Raw genomic sequence first — 20,425 nt, 5'->3', positions numbered from 1 at the left:
GAACACTTGTCAATTTTATTGCTGTCTGTGTCCCCAGTTAGGGAAGTTCACCCTCTCGATTTGTCCTGTGTACCTTTATCACTGACAGTAAAAGAAAAACTCAACTTTTGGGTTGCCCCCTGAAAAGTAATAGAGAGGAAATTTTCCAATGGGGACACTAGTTCTGGCAACCTGGAGGTTCCCAAGGGATTCCCTTAAATTGCAGGGATATCTCTCACTTCCTGTTTGGCTATGGGACAGGAAGTGGCGGGCAATCTCCAACAGAACACGGCCACAAAAAAAAAAAAAAAAAACCTGAAGGGAGTTATGACCCTTTTTTGTTCTATCCAAAACGAAAACAAAAAGTTTTGCCTATAGTTCTACATTAACCTAAGGTCTCTAAAGAGCAGCCACACAATGAAATTGGTCAAGATGCGATTGAATTTTAAACTGAATAAAGGGTTATTTACTGGTAGAGCAGTAAGGATGTAAAACTCCCTTCCACAGTTGGTGCTGACAGCAGGGAGTGTAGAAAAATGTTAAACTGTTTTAGATGTGTTTCATACCGAACACAATGTATATATGCTTATGGATAAGAAATCAGTTGTGACACACTTAGTAAATGCAGCCTGGTCTTGTGTCCCTGCCTTATGGGGTTCAACTACTCCACCACTGTTGAGCCAATAGTTCCATAGGATAGAAGACAACAAATAGAAAATCTCACAAATTCTCTGAGGTGTACATATGAAAGGCTCCATAGGACATGGTTTCACTGGACTACATACTCCTGTACAGAGGAAATTAAAACAAATTATAAGTGACGAAAAATTTCAACCTACCTCAGTCTTCCATTGTTTTGAACTCTCCTGAAGATGATCGGTGGTCTGCCTCAGGGTCAATATATGCTGAATTTGGAGAGGGGAGCTGGTGATATCACCCTGCTTGGTTCTTGGCTTGTCTTTCCCCTTTACATTCCCCCCCCTTTCTAAATATTTATAGGCTCTTCCAAGTATTAAATTGAAAACCCCTACCAACCCATTAATATGATTGTCTGTTGGCAGACTGTAGGGCATAATGAGAATAAGTGCAGAACTCTTCTGTTCCTAAATAGAACTACGACCAGGTTTTATATAATGTTATAGTTTGCCTTTACTACCAGTTTAAAGCCTACATCAGCACACTTGTCAAAAATAAGTGCACATTTGCCTCCATGCATACCTTTCTAGTTAGAAATTGGTGATCGCCCTTTTGTTTAGTTTGCTAGAATTGGTGTAGACACACAGGATGCCTTCAGCTGCCAATGTGCTGGGCTTTTTGTGTCTCCCTGTGCCTTTAACCCCTTGGCGCCAAGCAGATGAAAATTAGCAGCCCCACTGGACTGGGCTTTTTTCCATGGTGCTGCTAATTTACGTAACGGTCTTTGTATTGGGAGTGCACTGCATGGTGCACGCTCAGCACAAAGAACGGGGTGTCAGCGAGAGCCTCAGGTCCCAATCTAACGATCGGAACCCAGAACTCCTGCTTCCGGGTCACATGATTCCTGTGCAAGCCTGTGACTGAATATCATAGCGATCAGTCACTGTAAAGCCCTCCCCCCTTGTTTTTTTCTCTCTGAATGGAAGAGAGAGAGATACATTGTATCTATCTCTGTCCTTTCACAGAGAAAAAAAAAGTGTTTGTAAAAATAAAAAAATAAAATAAATAAAAATACCTAGATCAAGGTTTGATCTAGGCCAGGGTCAGTTTTTTTTTTTTTGTTTTGTCAGGATTTTTTTTTCTTTTTAAATTCGTATCAGTGTCACTTAGTGGCAAGAGAAAAAAAAAAGCAGCAAAATGTGCACTATTGTTTCTGGGCTGTACTGAGGGGAAAAAACAACTAACATACACATGTGGAATCACTTCGATAGTCAGGAGCAGGAGAAATTATTTTGTGTTGTTCTTTGGTGGCTGCTTATGGTAGTAGCAAGAAATATACAACTAAATTAATTAAAGAGAAAAAAAAGTTTTGGTTTTTTTTTGCTATTTTGGGTCAGTTTTCCTTTGATAATAAATATTAAAAAAAAATCAGGAGAAAGCCAAATTTGTCCTGAAAAAAACAAGGTATAATCCAAAGTAGTTGTGATGATATGTACAGTTTTGCTAACAAATGTCAAAGTTGCAAAATTGTGCTTAGGCTCTAAGATTCGTTTTACCTTTAGACGGGAAGGGGTTAAGGAGGAATGGGCTGCCTCCAGGTATACCTGCCCTTAATTTATCCATTGCTTTATATGCTCCAACATGGAGACTCAAATATTGGAGTTAGGACCACACTTTAGGAGCCTTGATGAGGCAGTGTGGCTTCCACATATATTGGCAAAGGTTAGGCAATTAAAACCTCTGTTTTTAATGCAAATTGTTAGACCAGGACATGTGGTTTTTGATGGCAAGCTGGTAAGTGTGCTGGGAAAACATGTTTTGATTGTACTATGCAACACCATTCTATGTGCGCCTTATAAAGCTAGTCGTTCTAAATTGAGGTGGTTGCCATTTTTGGTTTATATTATTGCCTAAGTCACACTGGTAGCTGGTGCAAACCAGAAGCTATAGGAACATTAGAAAGGCAAAGAAAAAACTGCAGCTTCTGTGTCGTCACTCCCTCGCTGGCTGCACCAATGGGGTATTGATCTACCCTGGTGAGAGATTCTGCAGTATTTCAGCCAGGGAAGGAGTCATGCCATAGAAGCAGGTAAAATGTTCTATTTAACCATGATGTCGCTGGTTGCTTCCAGTAATAAGATCACTAGTTTGTCCTGAGCATTTAAGTATCTTAATCAATCATATACTGCAATCATAACTACCCGCTTAGCCAAAATTCTTAAGACACACAGCATCAATTTTTGAAAACATTAAGTATGAATTATTTTATTTATTTTTAGACAAACTTGAGAAACAAATACACCACACATTACAACAAAAAAAAAAATATATGCATCTGAAGAAGGCTTAAAAGCAGAAATCCTGACACAGGCTCTTTTTTTGTCATTTCAGAAGTGTAAATAGTTACCTATGTTACAGTATATTCCATGGCCTTACTGCTGCCCTGTCCTTTAATATCACTAGCATTAGTGTCGTTTACACACTCCCATCCAACCTTGGCACACAATCCATGGCGCTATGTGAATGGTGATATGATAATAGTGATATGAAAAGGCCAGAGCAGTGATCCAGCCATGGGAAGCACCTCAGCACAGGTAACCAACTAAAAAAGAAAAAAAGCCTCTGCCTGCAGCTCTACTTTAATAGCTAAACAAAACAAAAATGCTGAAACCGCCAGTGTAGTCACTTGCCACAGAAAAATGAATGACATGACCAGTATCACAGCATGTAGATCAACACTGACCAAGCTACAACTATCAAAGATTGTATTTTTCTAGCAGATATACCAGTTAGCAATGTCTGGTACAGACCTTTGGCTGGAAAGCCCTCATCTTTCATTATAGAATTGTTATGTAAGCAAACATAAATAAATTAAAGCTGAACTCCAAGCAAAAACACACTGTAGGAATACCCATGTGAGAACAGTTTAACCCCATCATCTGGAACTCTTTACCAGTGATCCAGACCCTACACTATACAGCACAGCCAGATGATGTCCAACCTGCAGATTATACCTAAAGAAACTTTACTACATGCATGGCAAAGCTACAGGTCTGCATTAATGCCATTCATGTGCTCACCTTTCCTTCAACCCCCTGGTGCTCCACTCAGACCCAAACTCCAATCAGAGCTTACACAGGACCAAGGTCTTTCTTCCTGTCCCAAAAACCAGAGCTAGGCCATGAAAGGAAGATAACAGACATGTTTCTCCATATCTAGAAATACTGGTCGTTTTCTTTACCCCTGGCATCTAAACAAAACAGTGAGGAAGTGAAGGAATGGCAAGTATGTGCTTGCTGGAGAGAGAGCCATTAAAGCAAAATTTTGCATAGGTAAAAAAAACCCACAGGATAACTAAGTAAAATGATACAACTGGGTTCAGGATGCACCTCAACCTGTCCTCAACCCGTGAATGGCTAATGAAGATAAGCAGCATGCTGATATGGTCACCCTCCTGTAAGCATGTTGACACTGTTCGACTGACAGCCCTCTGCCAAGCAATAAGCATAGCGCTCTCCAGAAGTGCCAGCTCTTTCTGAAGGTAGATTAAAAGCCTGAAAGGCTGTTTCCTGCAAATGACCTTTAGCTGTAAGGAAATTAAAATGTATGTGCTAAACTATAGAGAAGCCACAAAATACTACTAGTTGTAGAGTATGCAATGGGACTGCAGCTCCTCTGTGGTGTAGCCTACGCTTTTGCAAGCACTTCCCAACTGGAATGTAGACCTAACCAAACTTTAAAACTAGTGAATTTCCTGGAAAATTGACAATTTTATTTTCAGTGAAAGCAGATAAAACCAGGGACTCATTGGCCACTATTGGGGGTGTTATTTTTCTTTGTTACAATGAAAGGTCATTTTAGGCAAATTATCACCATCATCTTTTTTTTCCCCCTAAAAACAGCTCCCAGCAACCCGCAGCTAATTTGTTTAAAATGCCACCTGCCTGGTGTTTGCATGTCCTCCCTGTGCGGGTTTCCTCCGGGTACTCCGGTTTCCTCCCACACTCCAAAGACATGCTTGTAGGAAGTAATAGGATCTTGTCTAAATTGGCCCTCACATGTGTATGTATGAATGTGAGTTAGGGACCTTAGATTGTACACCCCTTGAGGGTTAAGGACTGATGTGAATGTACAATATATATGTAAAGTGCTGCGTAAATTGATGGCGCTATATAAGTACCTGTAATAAATAAATAAAAAGAACAAAACCACCACCTGCCATGGTCTACATGTGGTCACACATCACTAGAATATTGCAATGTTCTGGTTTATGGATCTTGTGTTCGAGGAGGCAACCTGAAAACTTAAAATGGCATCAGAAAGAGAACATAGGTATGCAGTGCTAAAACAGCATATTAGTATGGAGCACAGGAGGCTGGTGTAATACCATGAAAAGCCTCACAGCTGATGGAAAGGTGTACATAAAGAATTGTTCACAAGCTTTAGAAGTCTGCTCAGTGCTTTTTGCACATATGATCTCACTGCAATTTGAGTAAACAGCTTATGTCTTCATGAAAAAAAATATGCAGGCTGTAAAACACAAAACTCAGTACAGCAGCCAATCAGAATCCACCTTGTATTCAGCTTGCTTCAGAAACTCTTACTGGCTGCTATGATTTAATGCACTGAACTGTGTGGCCTATTGAATTACCTCATTGAAGAAAACGCATGTTCATAAAGCTCTTGCCGTCATACATATAAAGGCAGGAAAAAAAAAAAAAAAAAGAACTGCACATGGCCACCCCACCTCCTCAACATATCACAAAAGAGCAGGTCTGGACAAAGAAAAAATAAAAAAAAATAGCCCTTCTCCTGTAATGCAACATTCCATTGACATATACAGGTAGAAGTTCTCACTTTAGTTTTATCAGCTCCTCATATGAAGGCAGAATGTTCACCTAACAACTATCACAGCTATATATAAAAACAGGGCTGTATTAGGAATTCTCATTACCATTTGCAGTATATTGCTGCTATTGTGTTAGAATGCTGGTGTAAACAAAACACTTTCATAGTGTTTAATATCAAATGTGAATAGGAGGTCTACGTATATTTAAAAAAAAACCTGTGCTGGGATAAAAATTTATCAGCTGCCATTGCTTCCTCTTACTAAAAATACTAGTTTCCTGGCTATCTTTAGCATCAGTACTTTCCAAATCACTGACCCAGATCAAGCATGTAGCAACAGAAGTCCAAGCAAAATGGAAGTCCTAACCTGCAAACAGGTTAGAAAATTAGAAATCCTTTTGAGTGGCTGTCATGCCGAAACCAAACAGCATTTTCAGTTTTCTGGTGCAAAGGCAACTTACATTTTTCACTGACAGTAGGTTTAGATCAAGCCAGCTCACCTCCTATACTAGACAAGCAGACAAATTTGTTGTCTGTACCCACCCTGCTCTAACTCCACTTGGAGCCATTGTGAGGTATACTGTGTCTTCGCTCACCCCCACTAAAAGTTGTGAAATGAAGGGGAAAATGGATCATATTCATATCTTATCTCACAGGTGACTCTTAAGAGTCGTAACAGGCATAGTTAGTTTTAAAAAAAAAAGTGAAAAGAAGCAAGAACGCATTGACCAATCAGAACCCTTCTTGTGCTGTTCTGCCTTCTTCAAGATGCTTCTTACAGACAGGCTTGTGCATTTTCCAAAACTAAATTATGAGCTTTACAATGTGATCAGCTGCAAACCACACTTAGCAGAGTTCACTTCTACGCACTGGTGACAGGTCCTCTTTGATGAAGAATCTTACTTAGTGCCTACATACTTAGCCTTTTCAACACCACAAATGTTACACTTTTTTCATAATAATAAAAAGAAAAATAATAAATAGAAAGAAGCCACATACAATTCCTAGGTCTCTGGTAATGCAAAGTTTTACACAAGGAAAATAGTTTTAAAAAAATATGTCTGGGTAATCCCCCAGTAGATCTACATTAAGAAAAAAAATCCCTGCTGTAATAAAACTCCAGTGGAATGTTAACTTCATTCACAATGGGCTACCAAAACTTTAAGGTCTCATTTTCAAAATAGAATATTAAAAATAGAATACAAAAAGATTGTTAATAGTGATGCAGCTAAAGAGATTTAAAGGCTGGTGTTCCATACAATTATATTAATTATAGAAAATGTAGTATAAAAAGTGATTTTCGATAACAAAAAAAAAAAAAAGATTATATATATATATGTATAGCTTTATAGTGCTCTAAAAATGTACAAGTCGTGAAGATATTATTCTTCCTTATCCACATCGTCAGGATTTGTCTCCTTATTTGTCACCTGAATATGATTAGAAAGAAAAACAATTATGTACAGAAGAAATGGATATGTTACCCGAATGTATGCTTTGATTAAAACTATGCCACTGTGTGTACTCTGTAGCATATTACCTTGTTTCTGGAGCCTTGATTCCTAAAAAAAAAAAAAAATTTATTATTTACTATCTGTGCTTGGTAATCTGTAACAGTTTACAGTCATCAAAGGGCACACATGTGACAGTCTTCCAGCCTCAATTACATAAGGAAAGGCTATGCAGCAACCTATTTTTTTAATTGTTGCATCCCCGCTCCTCTTCTATTTGCTGCATGTATTTTGTAATAAATCTCAATGTAAATACTTGTTATAATCTTTAAGTGGTCATGTAACCGCAAAGCTCTGGCCAGTGTGTGCATGGTGGGCCTTAACCCTCTCAGTGCCGATACCAGAGGGATGATGTCACTGCTCTAAAGATTCAGCAGTGTTGTCAACCCTGCACAGACAGATACACTTGCCTGAACTTTGCAGTCACCTGGAAAAAGTACAAGATTGACCAAGGCAGAGTTTGTGACATCAGCCCACCTCTGTCAATCACAGAAATCTTTACATTTATTCATAGAATACAAAGCTCCCTGTAAATGGGTGAGCTCAGCCCAAATTGATTGTGTTCCGGGAGTGGGATGGGAAGTTCTCATCCCACTGCCGCAACACAGCACCCATGTTGGATAGAGCAAAGGAGGATTATCTGTCAGATTTTTTTTTTTTTTTTGCCATCTGTGTCCCATTGTGGAAATTACCTTTCACTTCCTGTCCCGCAGCCAAATGGGAAGTAAGAAGATATGCCTGCAAATTAGGGAATTCCTTGGGGAAGCCCAGGTCACCAGAACTAGTGTCCCCATTGGAAGGTTTCCCCTCTATTACTTTTCAGGGGAGAGGGGGGGGGGAGAACGAGAGAGAGAGAGAGAGGACGAGAACGCGCGAGAGAGGGAGGGGGGGAGAACGAGAGAGGGAGGGGGGAGAACGAGGGAGAGGGGGGGAGAACGAGAGAGAACGAGAGAGAGGGGGGAGAGGGGGGGAGAACGAGAGAGAGGGGGGGGAGAACGAGAGAGAGGGGGGGGAGAACGAGAGAGAGGGGGGGGGAGAACGAGAGAGAGGGGGGGGGAGAACGAGAGAGAGGGGGGGGAGAACGAGAGAGAGGGGGGGAGAGAACGAGAGAGAGGGGGGAGAGGGGGGGGAGAACGAGAGAGAGGGGGGAGAGGGGGGGGGAGAGAACGAGAGAGAGGGGGGAGAGGGGGGGGGGAGAGAACGAGAGAGAGGGGGGAGAGGGGGGGGGGAGAGAACGAGAGAGAGGGGGGAGAGGGGGGGGAGAGAACGAGAGAGAGGGGGGAGAGGGGGGGGGGAGAGAACGAGAGAGAGGGGGGAGAGGGGGGGGAGAGAACGAGAGAGAGGGGGGAGAGGGGGGGGAGAGAACGAGAGAGAGGGGGGAGAGGGGGGGGGAGAGAACGAGAGAGAGGGGGGGAGAGAACGAGAGAGAGGGGGGAGAGAGAACGAGAAAGAGGGGGGAGAGGGGGGGAGAGAACGAGAGAGAGGGGGGAGAGGGGGGGGAGAGAACGAGAGAGAGGGGGGAGAGGGGGGGAGAGAACGAGAGAGAGGGGGGAGAGGGGGGGAGAGAACGAGAGAGAGGGGGGAGGGGGGGGGAGAGAACGAGAGAGAGGGGGGAGAGGGGGGGCGAACGAGAGAGAGGGGGAGAGGGGGGGGAGAACGAGAGAGAGGGGGGAGAGGGGGGGAGAACGAGAGAGAGGGGGGAGAGGGGGGGAGAACGAGAGAGGGGGGGGAGAACGAGAGAGAGGGGGGGAGAACGAGAGAGAGGGGGGGAGAACGAGAGAGAGGGGGGGAGAACGAGAGAGAGAGAGAGAGAGAGAGAGAGGGGGGGGAGAACAAGAGAGAGAGAGAGTGAGATAGAGGGGGGAACGAGAGAGAGAGAGAGAGAGGGGGAGGACGAGAGAGAGAGAGAGAGGGGGGGGAACGAGAGCGAGAGAGAGAGAGAGAGAGAGAGAGGGGGGAGAACGAGAGAGAGAGAGAGGGGGGGGGGAACGAGAGAGAGAGAGAGAGAGAGAGAGAGATAGAGGGGGAGAACGAGAGAGAGAGAGAGAGAGATAGAGGGGGGAGAACGAGAGAGAGAGAGAGAGAGAGAGGGGGGGGGGGAGAACGAGAGAGAGAGAGACAGAGGGGGGAGAGAGAGAGAGAGGGGGGAGAACGAGAGAGAGGGGGGGGAACGAGAGAGATGGGGGGGAGAACGAGAGAGATAGAGGGGGGGGAGAACGATAGAGATAGAGGGGGGGGGGAGAACGATAGAGATAGAAGGGGGGGAGAACGATAGAGATAGAGGGGGGGGAGAACGATAGAGATAGAGGGGGGGGGAGAACGATAGAGATAGAGGGGGGGGGAACGCGAGAGAGGGGGGGGAAGCGCGCGAGAGAGGGGGGGAACGCGCGCGAGAGAGAGGGGGGGAGAACGAGAGAGAGAGGGGGGAGAACGAGAGAGAGAGAGGGGGGGAAAACGAGAGAGGGGGGAGAACACGAGAGAGAGAGGGGGGAGAACGGGAGAGAGAGGGGGGAGAACGGGAGAGAGAGGGGGGAGAACGGGAGAGAGAGGGGGGAGAACGGGAGAGAGAGGGGGGAGAACGAGAGAGAGGGGGGAGAACGAGAGAGAGAGAGGGGGAGAACGAGGGGGAGAGAGGGGGGAACGAGAGAGAGAGGGGGGCGAGAGAGGGGGGGGGAGAACGAGAGAGAGGGGGAGAACGAGAGAGAGAGGGGGGGTACGAGAGAGAGAGGGGGGAGAACGAGAGAGAGAGGGGGGAGAACGAGAGAGAGGGGGGAGAACGAGAGAGAGAGGGAGTACGAGAGAGAGAGGGGGGGGGGAGAACGAGAGAGAGAGGGGGGAGAGAACGAGAGAGAGAGGGGGAGAGAACGAGAGAGAGAGGGGGAGAGAACGAGAGAGAGAGGGGGAGAGAACGAGAGAGAGGGGGGAGAACGAGAGAGAGGGGAGGGGGCGAGAGAGAGGGGAGGGGGCGAGAGAGAGGGGGGAGTACGAGAGAGACAGGGAGGAGAACGAGAGAGGGGGGGCGAGAGAGGGGGGAGAACAAGAGAGAGAGAGGGGGGAGAACGAGAGAGAGAGGGAGTACGAGAGAGAGAGAGGGGGGGGGGAGTACGAGAGAGAGAGGGGGGGGAGAACGAGAGAGAGAGGGGGGAGAACGAGAGAGAGAGGGAGGAGAACGAGAGAGAGGGGGGAGAACGAGAGAGAGGGGGGAGAACGAGAGAGAGGGGAGAACACGAGAGAGGGGGGAGAACGAGAGAGAGAGGGAGGAGAACGAGAGAGAGGGGGGAGAACGAGAGAGAGGGGAGGGGGCGAGAGAGAGGGGAGGGGGCGAGAGAGAGGGGAGGGGGCGAGAGAGAGGGGGGAGTACGAGAGAGAGAGGGGGGGCGAGAGAGGGGGAGAAAACGAGAGAGAGAGAGGGGGGGGAGAACGAGAGAGAGAGAGAGGGGGAGAACGAGAGAGAGAGAGAGGGGGAGAACGAGAGAGAGAGAGAGAGGGGGGAGAACGAGAGAGAGGGGGGAGAACGAGAGAGAGAGGGGGGGGGGAGAGTGGGGGGAGAACGAGAGAGAGAGAGGGGGGGGAAACGAGAGAGGGGGGAGAACACGAGAGAGAGAGGGGGGAGAGAGAGAGAGAGAGGGGGGAGAGAGAGAGAGAGAGGGGGGAGAACGAGAGAGAGAGGGGGAGAACGAGAGAGAGAGGGGGGGAGAACGAGAGAGAGAGGGGGGGAGAACGAGAGAGAGAGGGGGGGAGAACGAGAGAGAGAGGGGGGGAGAACGAGAGAGAGAGGGGGGGGAGAACGAGAGAGAGAGGGAGTACGAGAGAGAGGGGGGGGGGAGAACGAGAGAGAGAGGGGGGGGAGAACGAGAGAGAGGGGGGGAGAACGAGAGAGAGGGGGGGAGAACGAGAGAGAGGGGGGGAGAACGAGAGAGAGGGGGGGGAGAACGAGAGAGGGGGGGGGAGAACGAGAGAGAGGGGGAGTACGAGAGAGAGAGGGAGTACGAGAGAGAGAGGGGGGAGAGAACGAGAGAGAGAGGGGGGAGAGAACGAGAGAGAGAGGGGGGAGAGAACGAGAGAGAGAGGGAGGAGAACGAGAGAGAGGGGGGAGAACGAGAGAGAGGGGAGGGGGCGAGAGAGAGGGGAGGGGGCGAGAGAGAGGGGAGGGGGCGAGAGAGAGGGGGGAGTACGAGAGAGACAGGGAGGAGAACGAGAGAGGGGGGGCGAGAGAGAGAGGGGGGAGAACAAGAGAGAGAGAGGGGGGAGAACGAGAGAGAGAGGGAGTACGAGAGAGAGAGAGGGGGGGGGGAGTACGAGAGAGAGAGAGGGGGGGGAGTACGAGAGAGAGAGAGGGGGGGAGAACGAGAGAGAGAGGGGGGGGGAGAACGAGAGAGAGAGGGGGGGGGCGAGAGAGAGAGGGAGGAGAACGAGAGAGGGGGAGAACGAGAGAGGGGGGAGAACGAGAGAGGGGGGAGAACGAGAGAGGGGGGAGAACGAGAGAGGGGGGAGAACGAGAGAGAGAGGGAGGAGAACGAGAGAGAGGGGGGAGAACGAGAGAGGGGGGAGAACGAGAGAGAGAGGGAGGAGAACGAGAGAGAGGGGGGAGAACGAGAGAGAGAGGGGAAAGAACGAGAGAGAGGGGGGAAAGAACGAGAGAGAGGGGGGAAAGAACGAGAGAGAGGGGGGAGAACGAGAGAGAGGGGAAAGAACGAGAGAGAGGGGGGAGAACGAGAGAGAGGGGGGAGAACGAGAGAGAGGGGGGAGAGCGAGAGAGAGGGGGGAGAGCGAGAGAGAGGGGGGAGAACGAGAGAGAGGGGAGGGGGCGAGAGAGAGGGGGGAGAACGAGAGAGAGGGGAGGGGGCGAGAGAGAGAGGGGGAGAACGAGAGAGAGAGGGGGGAGAACGAGAGAGAGAGGGGGGAGAACGAGAGAGAGAGAGAGGGGGGAGAACGAGAGAGAGAGAGGGGGGGGAGAACGAGAGAGAGAGAGGGGGGGGGAGAACGAGAGAGAGAGAGGGGGGGAGAGAACGAGAGAGAGAGAGGGGGGAGAACGAGAGAGAGAGAGGGGGGGAGAACGAGAGAGAGAGAGGGGGGAGAACGAGAGAGAGAGAGAGGGGGGAGAACGAGAGAGAGAGAGAGGGGGGAGAACGAGAGAGAGAGAGGGGGGGAGAACGAGAGAGAGAGAGGGGGGGGGAGAGAGGGGGGAGAACGAGAGAGAGAGGGGGGAGAACGAGAGAGAGAGAGGGGGGAAAACGAGAGAGGGGGGAGAACACGAGAGAGAGAGAGGGGGAGAACGAGAGAGAGGGGGGGAGAACGGGAGAGAGAGAGAGAGAGGGGGGGAGAACGAGAGAGAGAGAGGGAGAGAACGAGAGAGAGAGAGGGAGAGAACGAGAGAGAGGGGGGGAGAACGAGAGAGAGAGGGGGAGAACGAGAGAGAGAGGGGGAGAACGAGAGAGAGAGGGGGGGAACGAGAGAGAGAGGGGGGGGAACGAGAGAGAGAGGAGGGGGGAACGAGAGAGAGAGGAGGGGGGAACGAGAGAGAGAGGAGGGGGGAACGAGAGAGAGAGGAGGGGGGAACGAGAGAGAGGGGGGAGAACGAGAGAGAGAGAGGGGGGAACGAGAGAGGGGGGCGAGAGAGAGGGGGCGAGAGAGAGGGGGCGAGAGAGAGAGGGGGGGAACGAGGGGGGAGAACGAGAGAGAGGGGGAGAACGAGAGAGGGGGGAGAACGAGAGAGGGGGGAGAACGAGAGAGGGGGGAGAACGAGAGAGGGGGGGGAACGAGAGAGGGGGGGGAACGAGAGAGGAGGGGGAACGAGAGAGGGGGAGAACGAGAGAGGGGGAGAACGAGGGAGAGAGAGAGGGGGGGAGAACGAGAGAGAGAGGGGGGGGGCGAGAGAGGGGGGGGGACGAGAGAGGGGGGGACGAGAGAGGGGGGGGCGAGAGAGGGGGGAACGAGAGAGGGGGGGGGAACGAGAGAGGGGGGGGGGAACGAGAGAGGGGGGGGGAACGAGAGAGGGGGGGGGAACGAGAGAGGGGGGGAACGAGAGAGGGGGGGAACGAGAGGGGGGGGGGAACGAGAGGGGGGGGGGAACGAGAGGGGGGGGGGAACGAGAGGGGGGGGGGAACGAGAGAGGGGGAGAACGAGAGAGAGAGAGGGGGAGAACGAGAGAGAGGGGGAGAACGAGAGAGAGGGGGAGAGAGAGAGAGGGGGAGAGAGAGAGAGAGAGGGGGAGAACGAGAGAGGGGGGGAGAACGAGAGAGAGAGGGGGGGAGAACGAGAGAGAGGGGGGGGAGAACGAGAGAGAGAGGGGGAGAACGAGAGAGAGGGGGGGAGAACGAGAGAGAGAGAGGGGGAGAACGAGAGAGAGAGGGAGGGAGAACGAGAGAGAGAGGGAGGGAGAACGAGAGAGAGGGAGAACGAGAGAGAGGGAGAACGAGAGAGAGGGAGAACGAGAGAGAGGGAGAACGAGAGAGAGGGAGGGAGAGAGAGAGAGAGAGGGAGGGAGAGAGAGAGAGAGGGAGAACGAGAGAGAGAGAGGGAGAACGAGAGAGAGAGAGGGAGAACGAGAGAGAGAGAGGGAGAACGAGAGAGAGAGGGAGAACGAGAGAGAGAGGGAGAACGAGAGAGAGAGAGGGAGAACGAGAGAGGGAGAGAGAACGAGAGAGAGAGAGAGAACGAGAGAGAGAGAGAGAACGAGAGAGAGAGAGAGAACGAGAGAGAGAGAGAGAACGAGAGAGAGAGAGAGAGAGAGAGAACGAGAGAGAGAGAGAGAACGAGAGAGAGAGAGAGAACGAGAGAGAGAGAGAGAACGAGAGAGAGAGAGAGAACGAGAGAGAGAGAGAGAGGGAGAACGAGAGAGAGAGACAGGCTGATGTGTTCTAATCCATCTCCACTCTATCCAAAACTTAATGAAAATGTTTTGCCTTAGTTATACCGCAAACAGCACAGTCAGCCTCTGCAACGGTTCATGAAGTAAAGAGTCACTCTGGACCAACTTGGTCCAAACCCACCAATGTTCTAAAACCTGCATTTCGTGTAAATGAGAAATTGGTTTACCTATTGGATGATCCACTAGAAGGCAGATTGTCATGGCGCTGGTTTCTAAGGAGCCTCCTATTCTCTTCTTGGTTTCTTCTCCTTGTGTTCTCCAGGCTGCGGTTGTGCAGGATGTTGTTCATGGTTTGCTGCTGGTGCTGGTTTGCGGTTATAAGTGTTGGTCTCGCAGGACGTGGCGGTCTGGCTGCATTCTCCCTTATTAGGTATCGGTTAGTGTCCACACCGGCATCAACTTTGGTTGGTAAAAGAACAAAATTTTAATTTGTTTTACACAAAGTGTATTTAGTATAGGCATCTTCTGCTAAACAGAAATCTGACGCTGTCTCCTCATGATCCTAGAACTAGTGGCATCTGTATCATTAGTATATGTAGATGTGAGTAATCTACCAAACTGACATTAGTGGCATTCACCGACTGGGTAAACCATGAGACATTAGTTCTAAAACAGAAAAAGACAACATAAGCAGGAAACAAAAACCCTTGTTGTTTATTATTACCAAATGCGGTACTTCATAGCAAACAAATAGAATTGAATGAAGCTGGGATAGCACAAAATTGATTCCAAGTGGCTGCTACCAGTTCCTGTACTTGCCCACATTGGGCAAAGTGATAGGTTCACTGTTCTCTATGGAACATGAGAAACATGTACTTCTCTTCTACTTGCCTCTCTGGAATTTCATATCACACCTGGGCAGCCTCAGATTACTGTGATGTTTTGAATTGCTGAGCAAGCTGAAACTTACACAGGAACTGTACACACGGCCCCCATTCCCATCTCAGGGTACTCATGCCCGGTCACTGGCTACGCATTCACCTAGAACCGCATTGATGGGGAGATGAAGGTATGTCACGTGTTACCCCATAAATAAAAGTAGGGCAAGACATGTTGCTTATGTTCCAGAGTAGCCTGCATCTGTTACTTCTCCCAACAGAAGTAATGTACAGGTTCAATTTAAGAACTGGCATTTAAAAGTGTAGCTAATGGTAAAACTTTTTTTTAGTTTTGGATCGAATGGAGAGGGCTTAGAATACCTGTCAGGTTTTTATTGGCGTCTGTGTCCCCATTAGGGAGATTCATCCTCCCTATCTGTCCTGTTTACCATTAGCATCAAAAGTGAAAATAACAGAAAATCCCATATTTTGGGTTGTCACCAGGACAGCAATAGTGGGGAAATCTTCCGATGTGGACATTGTCTGGTGACAACCATGGAATCCCTCACTTTGGAGTGATTTCTTCTCAATTCCTGTTTTGACTCTGGGGCAGGAATTGAAGGGAAGTCTCGCTAATGAAACAGATGGGGGGGGGGGGGGGGGCCTGACAGGGATTACTCTATCCAAGTTGGGGAAAAAAAAAAAAGCTGAGAGAGGCCCAAAGTCTCTTATTGACATTTATCATACATTCTTTGTACATTTTGATTGAATTAGAATAAACTGAAGCTATTGTGAACGGTTGAAAGGTGGTTCTTCTCATCAGCTAAAGTATCCTCACAATGCCACTAACCTGTTGTGAGACTGTGACGGGACTGAATAGCTGGAGTTTCAAAAGTTCTGTATTGCTGTTCTTCACATGTTACATCATCGGGAAGTAGTGCTGGTATAAATGGAGAGCTTTTTCCAGAGTCTGGACACTTCTCACACTGATCCTAAAACACACAGAAATCGGTAAGCAACCAAGGATTACAGATAATTGCACCAATGCTATGCTGCCACAGTATTCACCAGCAGGTCAAATAATCAAAAAATACTTTTCATACTCTGCCATATGAGAAAATTAGCCCAGAGTGACAAAAAAAAAAAAAAAAAACTACTTCAGTAAAAGGTTAGTTGGGCTGATTTACATCTGTAATGGGCAATTTGAGGACTTTACTGTGTCTTGCATGGTGACACTAGAACTACTGCATACATCACTCTCTTCAGCACCATGGTGGAAGGCCTCATTCACATGTACTAAACAGCTATGGTGCAGCAAGTATAGCTGTGGCTGCTCAGCCTGTACAACTGAATGACTATTTGCTGTCTGCAGGTATCTGCATGTGTCCGCATGTTCACTAGTCACCTATTAAAGTAAAATAAAGCTGCTCACATATGCGCTCGCTAGGCCTCTACACATTTTGATACTAGTCACCTATTGAAAACCCATCTCTTCAGGGAAGCCTACCCCACCCCCTGCTAACTTGCTGACCTCCTCCACTCTTCCTACCACTCCATCCCCCACAGCTATCTCCTCCTGTGCCACCATCCCCTCCCTCCTAGATTGTAAGCTTGAAAGAGCAGGGCCCTCGATCCCCTCATGTTTTGCATTGTATTGGTATTGTTCTGTCACATGTTCTGTTCCCCTTTATAATGTACAGCGCTGAGCGAACTATCGGCGCTTTATAAATACTGTATAATAATAATAATTGTTGGGGACAGATATCTGCCCCTGGGCGCAATATATCTAAGGGCAGACATCTGTCCCCAACCACAGGTAACTGCTGTATTTGCAGATACAGGTTTACAGCTGCAGACAGCTCCAGCTCATTCAAAATGAATGGCGACACAATGCACTAACGTGCAAGATGTGTTACCACAATGCAAACGCGCAACACCAGAAGTGGTGTGGAAACAGCGATAAATATGCATGCAGATAAATAATCTAAACCAAAAATCTTACGAACACTTTAGGCACACTCATTTCCACTATACCTGGTGATGGAAGAGGATTTCTCCCTCCAGCAGTACACCACAGAATTCACAGGGCAGGAGGACCATTTGTGAACCGTGGACAGGTGGGGAAGATGATCTGACATTTTCTCTAGGACTGGGTGAAAGGCTTCTATTGGAGGATGTGGCAGAAAGTCTGCATCCAGACTGAAATAATAAAAAAATAAAAAAAATAAAAAAAGAGAAAGAATCAGGACAAAAAAGCACACTTTTTTTTTTTTTTAGTGGTTATAGAACACTTTTCGTACCCACGTTCCAAGTTCTAAGCAGCCTGCATGTGCCCACAGGAACGATTCAAAGAAGTGAGTATTGTTCCAGCTTTGCACAGTCTTACCTCTGAATATGTGAACCTTAAAACACCCCCACCCCCCCCCCCCCCCCGTGTTCTAGAGATGGGGAGGATGGAGGTGTTCTGTAGTCATACGGTGACAATACAAGTACTGATCAATAAGTTAGCATTGTAACTCAAAGAAAGAAAGGAAGTGTGTTACTGGCAGGATTGCTAGGTGCAAATTGAAAAAATCCTTCTCAAATGAATGATGCGCCTATAAAAATTTGTGAGCGGCACTCACTCCTGAAGTACTGTCAGCACAGCACACCCCCAGGGACTGTGGCAAAGACAGGCTGGGCTCACAGGAAAAGGGTAGAACAACACTGTCATTCTGCCCGAAGAAGACCAACAATGCTGGATATAGGAGGAAGCTGGGTACAGCACTAGAGGGAAAGCACTACACTGAGGTGAGGGTGGGTGATGAGTAGTGATGAGCTCAGGTTTGTTTAGACAGGAGTCCGAATCCGAAAAAAAAAAGCAGTTGTCAAGACCAAACTGCAAAAAGTAGGTATTACTAAATCCCAAGCAGAGTAAATAGTGCATCAATTGCAATGCAAAAAATTACTCAAGGATCACATGAAGAATCAGTTCTTCTCAAAGTGAACATACAAAACAGCCAAACATCATTAGAAGACAATGTAGTTAAAAACATTTGTCCATGCTATGCACATAGCCTATATATGGTAAATAGCATCAAACTGGATAGAGAGAACAGACAGCATAAAGCCCTGTGAGGATAATCGAATGATTGTGGACTGTAGAAATGCAAGGACATGCACTTGATCAAGAGAAATATAACTGTAGGTTTTCGTACCTATATGTGTGACATATGCTTTTAGTTATGAGTCCGAATCCACCTGATCCATCCCGCCAAGAAGCTGCTACATCCGACCTCAAATCATAGGTGGCTGGGCATTCCTTGCCCCACAGTTGCACATATGCAAGTAGAGTTGCGCAATGAGGAATGCCTCCATCATCAGCTTTGACACATTCCGGTGGGATAGCTCAGATTCATGCGATTCAGAACACACCTAAGCGCATCACTGCTTATCACCTATCCCCCCTCTCAATATAGTGTTTCTCCCCCCAGCACTGTCCCCAGCTTGCTCCTGTTCCAGCTGAAGCAGTGCTGCCAAAAGCTACAAAGCCCACACTGTAAATTACATTGTCTCAAGATGGTGACACTAAAAATCATTGATCTGTAAATGCAATTGCAAATTGAGTTACATAACCACAGGTTATTTGCATATGGCAGACTTGGGCATAGTTTGCATTTATCAGGTAACGTATGGTTTAAGAGCTGTGTGTATTTACAAAAATGTGGGACTTACATGTCACAAGTGCCTTTTAATTTTTAACCCTTTGTTAGGACAGATAGTGATCAAGTCTAATTTACAGCTGATAATCCGCAGCATTCAACTAAATATTTAAAAGCAGGGAGAGCATGCAGGGTTTTTTAAGCAATTAAAAAAAGGTATCCAGCATTTTTTTTATGCTATGTTAATGGGAAAAAGTAACAAATATAGAATAGGTGCTATCCCAATTTGGCTGCAAAAGTGGAAATACACTTAGTGTGCCATCTATTCAGAAACACTGCTTTCTAATAAAAGAACTGCACATGGACTGTATATAGAAATGATTACCTTTTAGTACAGACTGTTACAAGAATAGGCAGTATTCAAAATGACAGTACATTACAATCAAAGAAAGCTAAAGCGTAATCTACAGCCTGATTACCAAACACAATCAGACAATACATGTCCAAAGAAAACATAACTTGGTGTTTAAGTGGCTCACACTGATGCGGTGTGGAATTTGAAACTGGTTTCTCTGCGATTCCCGCAATGTATCATAATTGCACCCCATTCATGCGAACTGCTGCGGGTGTGTATTTTAACAGCTTACCCACTGCATGGCAGATATACTGCTACACGGCGGCATGGGTGCGCAAAAATCACATATATACGTTCACGGCCGGGGGTGTCAATCACCAGGTCCCTGCCGGGTCACCGGGGATGTCAGTGACACCAAGTTAGTGCCCCCCCCAGTGTCAGAATGCCCATCACAGCCCCGGAAAAAGTCACTGATCGCCGCCATTGCTAGTAGTGAAAAAAAATCCCAGTGTTTATACCGCCATTTGTAAACGCTAGAACTTTCATGTAAACCAATTATTTACACTTACTGAGATTTTTGTTTAGCAAAGACATGTAGCAGAATACATTTTGGCCTAAATTTATGCCGAAATTTGATTTTAATTTTTTTTACTGGACATGTTAAATAGCACAAAGTCCAAAATATAGTTCTCAAAATTGTCTTTTTTTTTTACTTATAGCACAAAAAATAAAAACCGCACAGGCGATCAAACTGCACCGAAAGAAAGCTCAATCCGTGGGAAAAAAACAGGACAAATTTCATCTGGGTGTGGCGTTGCATGACTGCACAATTGTCAGTTAAAGTAACGCAACGCTGTAATGCAAAAAATGGCCTGGTCAGGAAGAGGGGTAAATCTTCTGGCGGATTAAGCTAAAACACCCCCGAAATCTGTTTGCAAAACATGGGGCGATGTGCAAAATCAGATGCATGTGATCCAATTCTGGTGTGGACAGAAAAAAAAAAAAAAAAAAAAAAAAAAAGTCCTGCACTATAAAATATATGGCTCACATTGCACCGCACAGAAATCGCATGTGATTTGCACAGGAATGTGGTGTGGCTCCTGTGCAAATCAAATGCGATATGTCACACTGCATCAGTGTGAACCAGGGCTAAAGATCTGTATTGCCATTTCAAACGTTATTAAATATCGATGTGTGTCCTTTAAGAGCCCATTACCAGTACTGCATTGAGGAAACGCATGTTATATTCGTGAGCCCAATGCACTTTGCTGATGGATTTGCATTGCAGAACAGCATAATACAACGCATGTTGCAGTGCACTGCCAGAAATGGTATCTTTTGCAGTGCATTAGGCAGACTATTCACATGAATTTCTGCCTTAATGCAACACAACCTAAACTACATCTTAATGTGCAAATGCCAATACACCACCACAATGATTAGAAAGGGCACTAAGGGTTCCCTAAACATAGCAGGGAGGTCAGATATACAAGCACACTGCTCAAAAAAAAATTAAAGGAACACTTTGAAAACACAGCAGTTCCACTTGACCTATAAAAAAAAAAAAAAAAAAAAAAAGTCAGCAGCTACAAAAACTGTAGCTGCTAACTTTTAAAAAACAGCCACTTAACTGTCCCTCGGTCCCGTGGTGTGTCCCCTGCAGCCCGTTTCACCGGCCGTCCTGGATTCCAGGAGGCCGGCATCTTCAGTGTGAGCACCCGGCTAGAATAGCTTGCGGCTTCACAGCTGGGTAGCCGCTGCGCATG

General features: G+C 47.3%; 1 protein-coding gene across 3 annotated transcripts in view; it reads right to left on the bottom strand.

The window, feature by feature from the left end:
• Positions 1-2,864: 2,864 nt before the first annotated feature.
• Positions 2,865-20,425, bottom strand: part of TRAFD1 (TRAF-type zinc finger domain containing 1) — a 53,761-nt gene continuing 36,200 nt past the window's right edge. For all 3 annotated transcript variants that reach the window (XM_089676962.1, XM_089676969.1, XM_089676979.1), the window contains exons 8-12: positions 16,698-16,862; positions 15,514-15,655; positions 14,013-14,244; positions 7,004-7,025; positions 2,865-6,893 (exon numbers count right to left, since the gene is read on the bottom strand). In XM_089676962.1, coding sequence (XP_089533088.1) covers positions 6,846-6,893; positions 7,004-7,025; positions 14,013-14,244; positions 15,514-15,655; positions 16,698-16,862 — 609 coding nt within the window. In that variant the 3' untranslated portion in view covers positions 2,865-6,845. The remainder of the gene's footprint in view (positions 6,894-7,003; positions 7,026-14,012; positions 14,245-15,513; positions 15,656-16,697; positions 16,863-20,425) is intronic.

This window comes from Staurois parvus, unplaced genomic scaffold (genome assembly GCF_062004578.1).
Source record: "Staurois parvus isolate SC_StPar_1 unplaced genomic scaffold, SC_StPar_1.0 ptg000014l, whole genome shotgun sequence".
NCBI classification, from domain to species: domain Eukaryota; kingdom Metazoa; phylum Chordata; class Amphibia; order Anura; family Ranidae; genus Staurois; species Staurois parvus.
The sequence above is the reverse complement of the archived record's forward strand: the minus strand, read 5'-3'. Positions and strand labels throughout refer to the sequence as shown.